Below are 14,411 nucleotides of genomic sequence, written 5' to 3' on the forward strand. Positions count from 1 at the left end.
TCCACACCATGGGGCTGTTCTAGAGATGGGACCTATGATATATACAGCATGGAGGCTCTACAGTGATGCTGGGTTTTACCCAGATACAGGGACCCGTGGGCTTCCCAGGTGGCGCTAGTGGTAAAGAACCCACCTGCCAATGCAGGTAGACGTAAGAGACACAGGTTCAGTCCCTGAGTCGGGAAGATCCCCTGGAGGAGGGCATGGCAACCTACTCCGGTATTCTTTCCTGGAGGATCCCATGGACAGAGGAGCCTGGCGGGCTACAGTCCATGGGATCACGAAGAGTCACACTTCACACGACTGAAGTGACGTAGTATGCACACACGCACAGGGACCCTTGGATGGTGATGGGCTGAAGAAGCAGGTGTGGTTGGAGTCCCTGCCCTGGCTTCTGTTACTGACATGGCCTTAAGGTTGTGCTAAAGCTTTACTTGCAGGTTTCTTTCTTTCTTTTTATAAGATTTATTTGTTTATCTCTGCTTTCACTGAGTCTCTGTCACTGTGCGCCAGCTCTCTCTAGTTGCAGTGAGTGGGGGCTGCTCTCTAGTTGCGGTGGGCTGGCTTCTCTTGTTGCAGAGCACAGGCTCTAGGCACATGGGCTCAGCAGCGGTGGCCCATCGGCTCTAGGGTGCTGACTTAGCAGTTGTGCACATAGACTTAGTTGCCTCGCAGCATGTGGGATCTTCCTGGAGCAGGGATAGAACCCGTGTCCCCTGCATTGGCAGGTGGATTCTTAACCGCTGGACCACCTGGGAAGCCCTTACTTGCAGTTTTCTTATTTAATCCCCTTGCAGCAACCCTGTAAGGTGGGTTCTGTCCGTATCTCACTCCTCAGTGAGGATGCTAAGGTGCAGAAAAGTTAGGTTGTTCTCTGAGATTGCAGAGTTGGTGACTGATGGGATTCACACCACCAGGCAGTCTGGGTTGAGGCTCTGCCCTCCTGACCTCCCAGCAAGGTCTGATCCCACCTACATCTGCCCCCATAGACGGAAGCTGCTTTTCTCTTAGTGATGCTGGTGGGTGATGGAGCTCTGAGAGGGCTGAGCATGCTGACCTGCGGCCTGGGATGTGGGGTCAGGCGGTCCTTAGCCCCAGTGTGGGGATGCTCCTGGGTTGTTACAGAATCTGCTGCCTGTTTCACAGTCAGGCCAACCAGTCCACCCTCACTAGAGAGAGCCATTCCTGAGATCTCTTCTTATAAGGACACTAATCTATTGTGGGAAATACAACCTCATGACCGCCTGTAAACCTAAGTATCTTCCAAAAGGGGCTTCCCTGGTGGCTCAGACTGTAAAGAATCTGCCTGCAGTGCAGGAGACCTGGGTTCGATCCCTGGGTTGGGAAGATCCCCTGGAGGAGGGCATGGCAACCCACTCTGGTATTCTTTCCTGGAGAATCCCATGGACAGAGGAGCCTGGTGGGCTCCAGTCCATGGATCGCAAAGAGTCGGACACAACTGAGCAACTACCACACACACACACACACCTTCCAACGACCCCATTTCCAAACACCATCACACTTGGGATCGAGGTTTCAACACGTGGATTTGGGGGGACATGATTTAGTCCGGAGAAGAGGAACTGGACAAACATTTGTAGACGGTAGGTGAAGAGAAAGGGAGGGTGGGAGGTTGCCAGGAGGGACCACTCAGCACGCCCCAGGATCCACTGGGCCCTCCATTCCCCTAAACTGTCATCTGCATTCAGTGTCCTGTGGATGCTGTGACAAATCATAGAACAATTTAAGCAATGCAGATTTATTATCTTAAAGTTCTCAAGATCAGAATTCCAAAATGGGTCTCACTGGGCTAAAATCGAGGGGTTGGCAGGGCTGTCCCCTTCAAAGTCCAGAGGAGAGAATTCATTCCTGGCCTCTTCCAGCTTCCACAGGTCACCTGCATTCCTTGGCTTGTGGACCCTTCCTCTGTCTTCAGAGCCAACAATGGCTGAGCAAGTCTTTCTCAGGTTGCCATCTCTGTGTTCTGACCCAGATTCTTCCTTGTGATTACATGGAGCCCACCCAGAAACTCCAAGTTATCTCCATGTTTTAAGGTCAGGTGATTAGCTATGTATTTTTTTTAGCATTAACTTATTATTTGTTTTTTTTTTTTTCATTTCCTTATGTATTTATTGGCTGTGCTGGGTCTTCGCTGCAGTGTGACGGCATCTCCAGTTGCAGCGCACAGGCTCTCTAGCTAGGCATGTGGGCTTAGCAGTTGTGGCACACAGGTTTTGTTGCCCTGTGGCATGTGGGATCTTCAATCCCCAACCAGGGATTAAATCCATGTCCCCAGTGTTGGAAGACAAACCCTTAACCACTGGCCCACCAAGGAAGTCATGATCTGCAATCTTAATTCCACCTGTAACTGTCATCCTTCCTTGCCATGTAGTGTAACATATTCACAGAGATAAGGATATGGGCATCGTTTATTAGGTTTATTGTAATAAAAAGTATATAACATAACATTTACCATTTTAAGTGTGTGACTCAGTAGCATCAGGTTCATTCAGATATTGTATAAACATCAGCACTATTTCTGGAACATTTTCATCACCCCAGACAGAAACCCTATAACCATAAAGCAGTAACAGAAGATGTCTTACTGCATATTTAGGCCTTTCTTTAATTCCATTCAGCAGTGACTTGTGGTTTTCAGTATACAAAAACCTCCTTGGTTTGCACCTCCTTGGTTCGGTTTATTCTTAAGTATTTTATGCTATTTTTTGATGCTGTTGTAAATAATTCTTTTTCTTAATTTCTCTATGGATTGTTCATTGATATTGGACAGAAATGCAGCAGATTTTTGAATGTTGGTTTTTTTTTTTTATTCTGCAACTTTGCTGAATGTGTTTATTGGTTCTAACGGCTTTTTATGAGTTGTTAGGGTTTCTTACACGTGGGAACCATCTTCTCACCTTCTCTTGAAGTGGTCACAGGGCGGTCGCCCTCCTGTTCCTGAGCCCCCAAACCCACCCCCTCCCCATCAGTGTCATTGAGCCGGCCTTGCCCTGGCCTATGTCTTACCTGTCTCCCAGGTGTCAGTGGCCATGGAATTGGTGACATTCATCTGCCTGCCCTGAGAACCTGGCACATGAGGGCCACTGGCAAATATTTTTGAATGAATAAAGCAATGGTAATATCTATAAGCAGTTTCCTTTTCCTGGATCTTGGCGTTAGCAATGACAAACAGTTTTTGAAATGGCCATCCACATGAAAATAAAATACACAAAATGGGAAATAATTTAGCTAATAAACCTCAGTGGATCAAAGAAATGCGTTGAAAGCAAGAAGGGATGTTGAGTTAGCAAAGATGAAAGGAATGGTGCCACTCTGTGCGGCCAGGTACGCAGTGAGGGGGGCACCCACACACACTCCTGTGTTGCCAGAGGCAGCGAATACAGTGCAGCCTTTTTGCAAAGCAGTTTGACAGTTCTTACCAGGGCCCTTTCAAAACCAAGTATTTTCCTACAAATACTTACAAATTTCCTACACCCCAAGTGTTTTCCTACAAATCTATTGTAAGAAAATAAGTGAGTATGAGCAAAGAGATGTCCTTTTGTGACATGCTAAACAAATAAAGCAGCCTATTAATGTCTAAAAGTAGAAAATACGATCAGAATAATGATGTTAGTGTCACAGGTCATAGCCTTAGGGAGCAGATAACAGGAGGCCTGTAGGTTCTTAATTAATTTGCATCTGCTAATGGATGGGGACGGGAGAGGTGGATGAATCAGGGATTAGGAGGTAACACTGAGCTTTGTTCTTAGAAAGTCACACTTTTGGCTGTGTGAAAAGTTGAGTCTCAGCAGTGAAGAGGGTTGGGAGTCTGGGTCTGGGGAATTCCTCCCATGAGGGGATCCAGAGGTTATTTCTGCAGCTTCTCAGCTCAAGGGCCCTCCTGTAAAGGTGTTCTTTCTCCACACAGGACATGTTCCAGTAGACCCTCACGGTATCTCTTTCTGGCCAAGAAACGCTTGTTTCCAAGCACGAGAGAGCCATGGGCTGCCCACGAGGGAGCGTCAAGGCCTGCCTCCTGTGGATGCTGCTGCTTTGGAGTGGGGACCGCGGCTGTCAGGCCCAGAGGGCAGGTAGGGCTGTAGGCAGCACACAGAGCCATGAGGGTGTGTCCATGCGTGTCTGGGCGTGGGCCGGGGCTGAGCTAGTGTCAGTGTGTGTGAGAGTGTGGGTCATCCCAGGTGTGGTGTCCACTGTCCCCCAGCCAGTGGGAGTCACAATCAGCCGTGCCGCTGGGGCGTGTGCACGTATGTGAGAGTGAACACACATCTGCAGGCGATCACGTAACACGTTATGCCACAGCCTGAGGGGCGCTGAGTGTCCTGGAGTCCAGCCTAAAGGGGTGGCCGGGCAGTGAGCGGCCAGGAAGTGGGGAAGTTATGGGAGCAGAGACAGCCCGGGCGGGAGGGGTGAGAAGTGATGGGACGGCTTGCCCATCCGTCTGAAGGCCTCCTGGGAGGAGTCACGGTCCGTGGGGGACCTGGGGAAGGAGTCAGGGATGGGAGTGTGTCGGTCTGTCACGGCGCCCAGCCCCAAGCCTGCACGCCGCGTCCTCGGTACACAGCTGGACCTGGTGAGACCAGGGAGAGAACTGTCGCTGGATGGCTGGGTGTGAAACGCTGCCCCATTTTACAGATAAGGAACTGAGGCAACACACGCACAGTATTGGATAAAAACTATGTAAACTGCAAGGATTTACTGTGCAGTCCAGGAGACTATATTCAATATCTTGTAGTGATTTATAATGGAAAAGAATTTTTACAAAGACTATAGATCAATACATAAATATGCATAAGCAGATCACTTTGCTCTAACCCCTGAAATGAACACAATATTGTAAATCAGCTATACTTTGATGTTTAAAAATGTTGGGGAAAAAAAGAGCCCCCCCCATACCCCACTCCCACCCCTGTGAGGTTGAAGGAATGGGCAGGGCTGAGCTAGAGTCAAGCTGTTTATCTGGGCCCTCCAAGGAAGAGGAAAAACAAACAACAAGCCCCGAAGGCTTGCGTTTCTCCATCACTTTACAAAGGCCTATTCTGCCTGCGACTCACAAAGCCAGGGTAGCTAGAAAGACAGTGAGGAGTGTGGACATCCTGGTTTCCATGTGGGGAACACGGGCCTTCTGAGGAGATTTCTGTGCCCCCCCCCCCCCCGCCCCGGACAGCCGCAAGTGCCCAGTTGGCACCAGGATTATCAAATTTAGAAGCGGGAAGGCCCAAGGACCTTCTGTCTCTGCCCTCATTTCACAGAGTGGAAAGCAGTCTGCGGGGTCACAGGGCCCCTGTGGGTGGCAGGACCAAGGCCAGAAGCCAGGGCCCCTCCCTCCGCATTGCCCTTCATTCTCATCTGCCTGCAACCCCGCCTGTGCCCTGGCCTCCAGGAGAAAGTGGCCCCATGGTGAGGCCTCCCACACGAATGAACCTTCTGCTGCCTACAGCCACATCACCTCAAGGGTTAGAGCCGTGGACAGCAATCATCCTGATCAGGCTGGGACATCACGGTCCCAAAGGCAAAAGGATGACCTTTTGTGTCCAGGGGAAAAACTCCCCAAGAGTTTTCTCTGAGTCCACACATCTGGGCAAACACACTTCAAAAGCTCTAATCCTGTTAGGGGATCCGTTCTGTGAAGGCAGGGGTTCACCTCGGCTTCTCAGCCAATTGGCCTTGGATTTTAAAAAACTAGAGGGGAAGGCAGACGTGGCAAATTCAAGGGGAGCACTAGAGCAGGGTGGGATGAGGACGTATGTGTGTGTGTATGTGTGTGTATAAATATACCTAGCTTTATTATTTTTGTTTTTTGAACTTAATGCATTGTGTGTAAACCTAAGATCATAACTACACAGAACTACAAGGTAATACAATTCACTCATGGCTCTGCTTGCCAGAAAGAAGCAATGGTTCTTTTTGGAGCTTCTCTCCTCAGTACACAGTTGTATACACGCACACACACACACACACACCACACACACACCTAATGATAGATGATAGAGTGGAAAATGTATCCACGTTGGTAAATACGGCCATCACTGTGGTTGCCGCCTGGCATTCCACTGAATGATGCAGGCGGAATATTTATGCGTACCCATGAAGGCAGGCTCTGGGATTTTGCTTGGCAATGCTGCCATGAACTTCCTTACAGCTTTATTTTTGCCCTTTCTATTTATCTGCTGGTTTTCTTTGAGTAAATCACTGAACCTGGAACTGGTAGATTCAAAGATACGAGGCTTTTAGGACTCTGATGATGGGGGTGACAAACCCTAGTCACTTCTTGAGCCCATAAAGGCATTCTCCTTACATCCTCACTGGACACCACAGTCAATATTTTTTACTTTTGCCAAATGGAACTTTTAACAAAGTAAGATCTCGCTTTTTTTTTTTAACTTTTATTTTCACTGGTCAACTGTGCCAGGTGTTCCCAGAAGCCTGATCCGCTGCTCCTATTGTCATGGCCAAGATTCAGATTCTGGAAAAATCGAGGCAAGGGCATGTTGATGACTCCCCTGTCTACTTGTGCAGCACTTTGAAGTTTAGAAAACACTTTTCCTCCTATTATCTAACTGTAAAATGGGGACCAGCAAGCTCTCCACACAGGGCTGCCCTGTGGATCAGAAATAAATTATAGTGCTGCATTTTATTTAATCAAAAGTGTCATATAGCTTATATAGAGTTTATATTTGTAAAAATATGAGCATATTTTTATAAAGCACCGTAGACTTTCTAAAATATATGAATGCAATCCATTTTATATGATTTCTAATAGTGAGACACGGTGAACTGTTTGACTACCTGACAGGAGAGGACTGGCTAAATAAATTATGCTCATCCCTGTGGCGGAATCTCTGCAGCCATGGAGACCAGCATTATCACACTGGAAATGGGCTCCTGGCCTATCGAGGGATGCTGGGAACCAGCCTATATATCAGTGCCACTGGTACAGGCCCACTTCTGCCAACAGCATAAATAAATACAGCGTGGGTTAGCAGTAGTTATCTTTGCCCAAATGGAAATAGGAGCATTTGAAGATTTTTTGGATTGCCTTCTGCATGTTTGAAAGACAATGAAGTCACTTTTGAACCAACATGGTAGGAGGAGTTAAAAAAACTGATAACAGTAGTCAGTAGTGTTACATGACTGTTATTCACTTACATGAGTATATCTATAAACTATATATAATCATATATACTTATGTACAGTAAATAATAGATAATATATATAATTATGTTATTCACATATAAATACATAGAAACTGTATAATTATCTATAGTATATAATATATAATTATATGTTATTCACTATATATATGTGAGTATACATATTAACTATATATGTAGTCAGGTGAACTTCACAGCAATCTTGGGGAGACTCCCCATCACATGGCCTTTAGGGAACCGAGGTTGGAGCTTTAAGGCGGCAGCCCAGCCCCCTCCTTTCCCTCCGCCCCCTTCACCCCGAGCAGTGCGCGGGGCCTGGAGGCAGGTCTGGGGGACCCGGATGACCACGCCCCCAGCCCCCTGCAAAGACCCTACCTTTCCCGTTGCCCCTGCAGGTTGCAAAACCGTCCACTACGACCTGGTGTTCCTGCTGGACTCCTCCTCGAGCGTGGGCAAGGAGAACTTCGAGAAGGTCCGGCAGTGGGTGGCCAACCTGGTGGACACGTTCGAGGTGGGCCCGGAGCGCACGCGGGTGGGCGTGGTGCGCTACAGCGACCGCCCGGCCACGGCCTTCGAGCTGGGTCGCTTCGGCTCGCGGGCCGCGGTGCGCGCGGCAGCCCGGCAGCTGGCCTACCACGGCGGCCACACGCACACGGGCGACGCGCTGCGCTTCATCACGCGCCACAGCTTCACGCCGCGCGCCGGCGGCCGCCCTGGGGACCGCGCCTTCAAGCAGGTGGCCATCCTGCTGACTGACGGGCGCAGCCAGGACCTGGTGCTGCCCGCCGCCGTGGCCGCGCGCCGCGCCGGCATCCGCATCTTCGCTGTGGGCGTGGGAGAGGCGCTGCGCGAGGAGCTGGAGGAGATCGCCTCCGAGCCCACCGCGGCGCACGTCTTCCACGTGTCCGACTTCGACGCCATCGACAAGATCCGGGGCAAGCTGCGGCGCCGCCTATGTGAGAGTGAGTTGGGGCTGTGCCCAGGACGGGCGGGGCAGGGGGAAGACCCGGCTCTCGGGCAGAGGTGGGCCTGAGGACACCCGGCGGCTGGTCTGCTGCTCAGAAACCAGAAAACCCATGCGCACCCACCCCCAGGGTCCCCTGGGCCCTGCGCCTTGGGCCCTGAGTCCAGGCAGTGGCTGTGCACCCACCCCCAGGGCCCCTTGGGCCCTGCACCTCGGGCCTGAGTCCAGGAAAAGAAAATTCAAGAGGGCTGAGTCCTAAACCCTGCCCAGTCTCAGAGTTTGGTTACGTGTCTCTGGTCGGAGCTTCATGCATACTCAGAGTTTGGTTTGTTGCAGCTCCATATCTGCCATGGGGACCATGCACTGGCTTCTCAGGGCCCTTGAGTCAGAGCAGGTGCTTGCAGAGGCCTCGCCCAAGCACCTGCTCGCAGAGGTGAGAGATATGGGGTCCTGCCCCTCTCCTGAGGTGTCACAGTGAAAGATCATGGAAGAACGGGGCACAGACCGCCATCAGGAACTGTCCCCAGTAAGCCCGAGGCAGCCATTTCAAGATGATGGCACTGCTGGTCCCAGAGGCCAGGGGCTCTTGGCCTGTTGCTCTCTGAGATCACCTGAGGCCTCCGAGTTATTTGTCTGGAATCTTGACTGTGGCTGGGGCTGGGGGGATGAGAGAGGGAAGAGTACGTGGGTGGAGTGGTTGGGGGGGCGGGTGGGACAACTGCGCAGAGGGCCAGTGGCCCCTAGGGCTCTGACCTGGGCGGCTGACCTCAAGATTCTAGTGGGGTCATCCTGAGGCCAGCCCCCTCTCCAGGACAGGAGGGGCTGGAGTGGGTTTCTCCTGCGCCAGCCTTTCCCCAGCTTCAGCCTGTGCCTGCTTCACTGGGGTGACGTTCCTTCCTTGCTGGTAACTTCCCCCTCCAGGGCCCCGGTGGGGGCAGGGAGCAGTGTCAGCCTCTGTCGTACTGACTTCTCTGGGGGACTGAGCCCTGGATCAGAGAGCCCCAAGGGTCCCACCTAGGCAGGGGCAGGAGTCTGGCGCAGTGGAGGAGGGACTGACAGTGGGAACAGCTGGCCGGGGCTGCAAGGAACTGGTCTCAGGGATGGGCTGGCCTTGCAGCTAAGCCATGTCTGAGACTTGATGCTTCTCTCCGTTTCTTTGGCCCTCTGTGGCTTTTTGTCTGTGTTGACTCTCTTAATCTCTACTTACTTATTTACAGTTACTTACCGGAAATCTGTTTCTTGTGTAGCCTTGTGCTGATTTCTGGGCCGCTAGAGAAAGATAAAACACAGCCCTTGCCCTCAGGCTTTCCTCATCTGTTGTTCAGTCTCTTAAGTCGTGTCCGACTCTTTGCGATCCCATGGACTGCAGCATGCCAGGATCCCCGTCCTTCACCATCTCCCGGAGTTTGCGCAAACTCATGTCCATTGAGTCGGTGATGCCATCCAACCATCTCATCCTGTCATACCCTTCTCCTGCTGCCTTCAATCTTTCTCAGCATCAGGGTCTTTTCTAATGAGTTGACTCATCACATCAGGTGGCCAAAGTACTGGAGCATAAGCATCAGTTCTTCCAAGGAATATTTAGGATTGATTTCCTCTAGGACTGACTGGTTGGATCTCCTTGTAGTCCAAGGCATTCTCAAGAGTCTTCTCTAGAACCACAGTTCGAAAGCATCAATTCTTCGGTGCTCAGCCTTCTTTATGGTCCACACATGACTACTGGGAAAACCATATCTTTTGACTATATGGAACTTTGTTAGCAAAATAATGTCTCTGCTTTTTAATATGCTGTCTAGGTTTGTCATAACTTTTCTTCCAAGGAGTAAGTATGCATCTTTTAATTTCATGTCTGGAGTCAGCACCTGCAGTGATTTTGGAACCCAAGAAAATGAAGTCTGTTCCTCATCTAGATGTTGGTAAAGACACCAAAAAAAAAAAAAAAAAAGGAATATGGTGGGTGAGGTCTTGCTGTGGTTTTGGTGGATAGTGACCTTGAGAATGAGGGAGGGCTTCCTGGAGGAGGTGGTGCTTAGACAGTGTAGAAGAAAGAGCGCGAGGTTCAGGATGAGATGGCAATGTTTAGTCAATGAACTATAATGATTGGAGGAAAGGAACAGAGTGGGGGCTGGTGGCTTTGTGTGATTGTCAAGGCCTGGATAAAGGGGGCCTTGTGTGCATGGGGAGGCATTGAGGATTCTGGGCAGGACATGACATAGTCAGATCTTTGCAGAGAAAGGAATGCTGGCCGGATAGCGAGTCCACTCACAAGACAGCTGGGCAACTTCAGAGAATGGTGTTGGGGTGGATGCCCAGGCCCATTTCACAGATGAGGAAAGAGATGCCCAGAGGGTTAAGGGACGCTCACCTGCTCCATAGGGTGCAATTCACTGGCTGTGGACTTCCATTGTGACTTCATTTGACCCTTGTTACAGCCTCCTAAGATACAGATGCTCCCCTTCTTGCAGAATGCTGAGATCCAGGAGGACATAGCTGCAAGGCCTATGGGACCCTTAGCAGCAGTCCAGAGAGGTGATGGCACCACATGGGGAAGAGGAGGAAGGGAGGATGAACTGCTCCGGCAAGGCCGGGTGGAGACTTGATCTAGGTGCATAAGGCATATGGCCAGAAATATGCTGACAAGAGGCGGGCGCTAGGACCCAGGTCCAGCCAAGTTGCAGTCATCCAGCCTGGTGGCTCAGGGTCTGTGAGCACCCAGCTGACCCCCCATTCTGGCATTTCTTCATCCTGGCAGCCTGGGTTCAAAGTGGTTCTTTATCTTGGCAGAGCAGAATCTAGATTTTGAAGCGGTTCCCCCTCTCAGGGGATGGTTTGAGGAATGGTTCGGAGGACCCTGGAGAGGTCAGGTCACTGGATCGTGTTGCCCAGTTAATAAAATGGCAGTGTGGGCCCAGAATCTGGGCCGTCAGCCTCTGCCTTCATCCCCCTGTGCCCCTGGAACACAAATTTCACTACCACTGACCCTGGGTCTGAGTCGGGGAGAATGATCACAGGTAACAGCAGACCCTGCGTTAACTTGCTTAAAGAGTAAGGCACATGGACGCCACTCAGGATGCAGAGGCTAGCGGTCGGGCGGCCCCGAGCAGAGACCAGGCCTTCTTTCTCTCCTGTTGCTCTGCCCGCTCTCCGTGTTAATTCTGTTCTTGGCAGATTTGTGTGTCAGGGTCCAGCAGTGACCAGCGTGGACGGAAGAGATTCTGATGAGGTTCTGTTTGGAGAAGACTGAGGTTGGGGAGGGAGAGGGAGGTACCAGGAACCAGCGGCGGGAGCGGGGACAGCAGGGAGCCAGGGCCCCTGGGTGGGGAGGGCCTGCCCATCTCCTCGTCTCGGGGAGGATCGCGGCTGCCCACTCAGTGACCCAGAGGGAGCAGGAAAGGAATCCCTGCCTCACTCCCTGCCCACCTGGCTGGTTGACCTCATCCCACAGCAGCCAGTGAAGGGGCCAGGTGACCTGGGCCTGAGCAGGACAGAGAAAGAGCGGGTGTGAGTTGGACCCAGGAGAGGAATGGGTGACCCCACAGGCCTGGAGTCACCTAGCTGGATGCCTATAGGCTCTGTGACTGTCCCCAGCCGATCATCATAACCTTGGAGTGGAAGCAGGCTGACTCTCTGGGCCTGAACCACAGGACCCTGTTTGACATTGTGGAGTTACCACTTCTCCTCCCCCAAGGAAAGGGGTCTGACCCCGGCAGGAACGCCAGGGACCAGACCCAAGGGGAAAGGATGCAGGTCCAGCCCGCCAGCATGTCGCACGTCTGCTGTGGAAATGTCAGGAGAAAGTCAGGACTCTCCTTCAGCAGGCTTCTCCACTTGCCTGAATGGAGGGAAGAGTCGAGTTATTCTTAGTCATCTGAAGGGAATCCGGTTTGTAAATACAGCTGGAGGCTGAGAGGGTCCGCTGTATTCTGGAGACTCAGGAAGCAAAATCTCTTCACAATTGCTTCAATTAGAAACAAAGCAAAACAAAACAGAAGAGCGAACAGTAACATAGTGGAAAGCACGTGGTGGATTAAATCAAGGAGCCCCGCAGCATCCAAACAGCCAGAAGCCCCTTGGCACAGGGAGGGCACCTGCAGGTGATTCATGGTCTGAATCCGGGCTGTTCCCACAGGGGCTTCTCACTGATGACCTGCGAGATCTGAGGGTAATGATACAGGTTTCCAGTGTTGTGATCATTCAGTCCGTCCAATCCACTCATTCATTTATTCATTCAACAGCTATGGTGGATTCACACTAATCTGTCCATTCATTCAGCTTCAACCCAACCATGCATTGTAGTCGGCATTGGTTCACTTTAGTCCATCCATCTGTCCGTCTGCCCATTCATTCATTCATTGAACAGTCACACACTGGGTGAGTTCTCTGCCAGACACATACCAGGCACCCAGGATGTGGTGATGCAGCTGATGTCCTTCTTGTCCTTGGGAAGCTTTTTCTCCTGGAGGCAGCAGGGAAGTGACAGGTTATTATACCACAGACTGTGCATGCTGGTTGCCTCCTGCCGTTTGAAATTTCTGTTAGTGTGTCTGTATCAGAGCTGCTGCCTTCACCCACGGAATAGAATCCTCACCAGGGAGAAGCTGTTCCTAGGGGTACCAGTGCCTGGAACGGAGCCTAGGATGGAGGAGGAGCTGCCTGAATGTTGTTGAAAAAGAAATCAGGGGCAGCAGCCTGTAGTGGATTCTGTGCTGTGCATGTCAGAAGCAATGCTGTGCATGTAGAAGCAATGGTCTACTGCCTCCCAAATGCAAAGATGAAGCATATTCAGCAAATCTGAAATCATAGCCAACAATAACTATTTCCCTTGTGTGTATGTTGGTGAGCAGAGAGGAACGACTAGATGTTGAAGGTTGATGAATGTCTGGAAAAGGCAGGCTGGGGGGTGGGGGGTGAATCATACCTGCTCCCTACAGCAGATTAGATCCAGGGGAGAAGGACCCCAACCTGACTTCCCAGGGTTGCGGGGGAGGTGAACAGTGCTCAGAGAGCCCGCTGTTCTCTGAGCACCAAACGTTTTGAAGGCTGGGGAGGATATTCGCGTTACACTCATGCTGTGTTCTCACCCAGCCCAGCTGGGGTGGGGGAAGGGGCGGTGTCAGTGCTCACATTTTGCATGTGGGGAAGCTGGTGCCCTAGTCCTGCGCTGACCATCACGTGTGGACAGTGACCAGTCTGGGGCTGATCCAGACTGAGAAGTGCCTGAGTGACATACCCGCCGGATTTTGTAGACAAAATATGAAAAAAGAGAGTAAAGCATCTCATGCGTATTTTTATATTAATTACATATTTAAATGATAGTATTCTGGAAATTTGGGGCTTCCCTTGTAGCTCAGTAAGAGTCTGCCTGCAATGCAGGAGACCTGGGTTGGATTCCTGGGTCGGGAAGATTGCCCCTGGAGAAGGAAATGGCAACCTACTCCAGTATTCTTGCCTGGAGAATACCATGGACAGAGGAGCCTGGCAGGCTACAGCCCATGGGGTTGCAAGAGTTGGACGTGACTGAGAGACGAATCACACAGCACACACACATTCTGGAAATTTAGTCTTCAATGCAACATATTCCTAAGAGTAATTTCACCTGGTTCTTTTTACTTTTTTAAAATTATGGCTGCTAGAAAATTTAACTTTATGTATGAAGCCTACATACGAGGTTCCTCTGTCTTCTAAGACACTGATGCTACAGGTGGGAGCTGAGGTCTGACTGCTTCCAGAGCCTGTGCTTTCCAGCCAGCCTGGCTACAGGAGGGAGGCAGGCAGTCCGAGGGGACAGAGGGGAAGCTGAGTCCCCGCTCAGCGCACAGGAGGTGAGGGGCCAGTGTCCGGTGGGTGCCCAGCCCCGGCCCTCAGGCAGCATGGGCTGGGGTGTGGGGGCTGTGGCTGCCCTGCTCTGGTCTGGGAGCCCAGCTGGGAGTGACCGTGTGAGCAGAGGAGCAGGTGACGCGGGGACAGGACCAGGCCTGGGGTTGGACAGTGCTTTTTCAGGGTGGCTGCTGTGGAAGCTTCTCTCTGTCCAAATTGCTCCTGGAGCAGCCGTGGACCCAAACTGTCCTTCTGTTTCTCAGGCCTCAGAATGCCATCATCCATCACTGCTTGGAGCAGAATTCCCATAACCTGCCTCCTAAATCATAGCAGCAAATAGGATAACTTAGTGTCGTCAGCTGATTTCTTTTTTCTAATGCATTTATGGTTTCCTTTCCGCGTCCGTCCTTTCTCAGAGTTCATATTCACAACACTTAGGTATGTATGTTGGATTTTAC

The 14,411-nt window shown here is 51.1% G+C and overlaps 1 protein-coding gene across 1 annotated transcript in view; it reads left to right on the forward strand.

Moving 5' to 3' along the window:
* The first annotated feature begins 3,947 nt into the window (after window positions 1–3,947).
* The window catches only part of COL22A1 (collagen type XXII alpha 1 chain), a 197,316-nt gene continuing 186,852 nt past the window's right edge, over window positions 3,948–14,411 (forward strand). Inside the window, exons 1-2 of the mRNA XM_070476953.1 lie at window positions 3,948–4,091; window positions 7,568–8,134. Of these exons, the coding sequence (XP_070333054.1) occupies window positions 4,001–4,091; window positions 7,568–8,134 (658 nt within the window). The 5' untranslated portion in view covers window positions 3,948–4,000. The remainder of the gene's footprint in view (window positions 4,092–7,567; window positions 8,135–14,411) is intronic.

This window comes from Odocoileus virginianus, chromosome 15 (genome assembly GCF_023699985.2).
Source record: "Odocoileus virginianus isolate 20LAN1187 ecotype Illinois chromosome 15, Ovbor_1.2, whole genome shotgun sequence".
Lineage (NCBI taxonomy): Eukaryota > Metazoa > Chordata > Mammalia > Artiodactyla > Cervidae > Odocoileus > Odocoileus virginianus.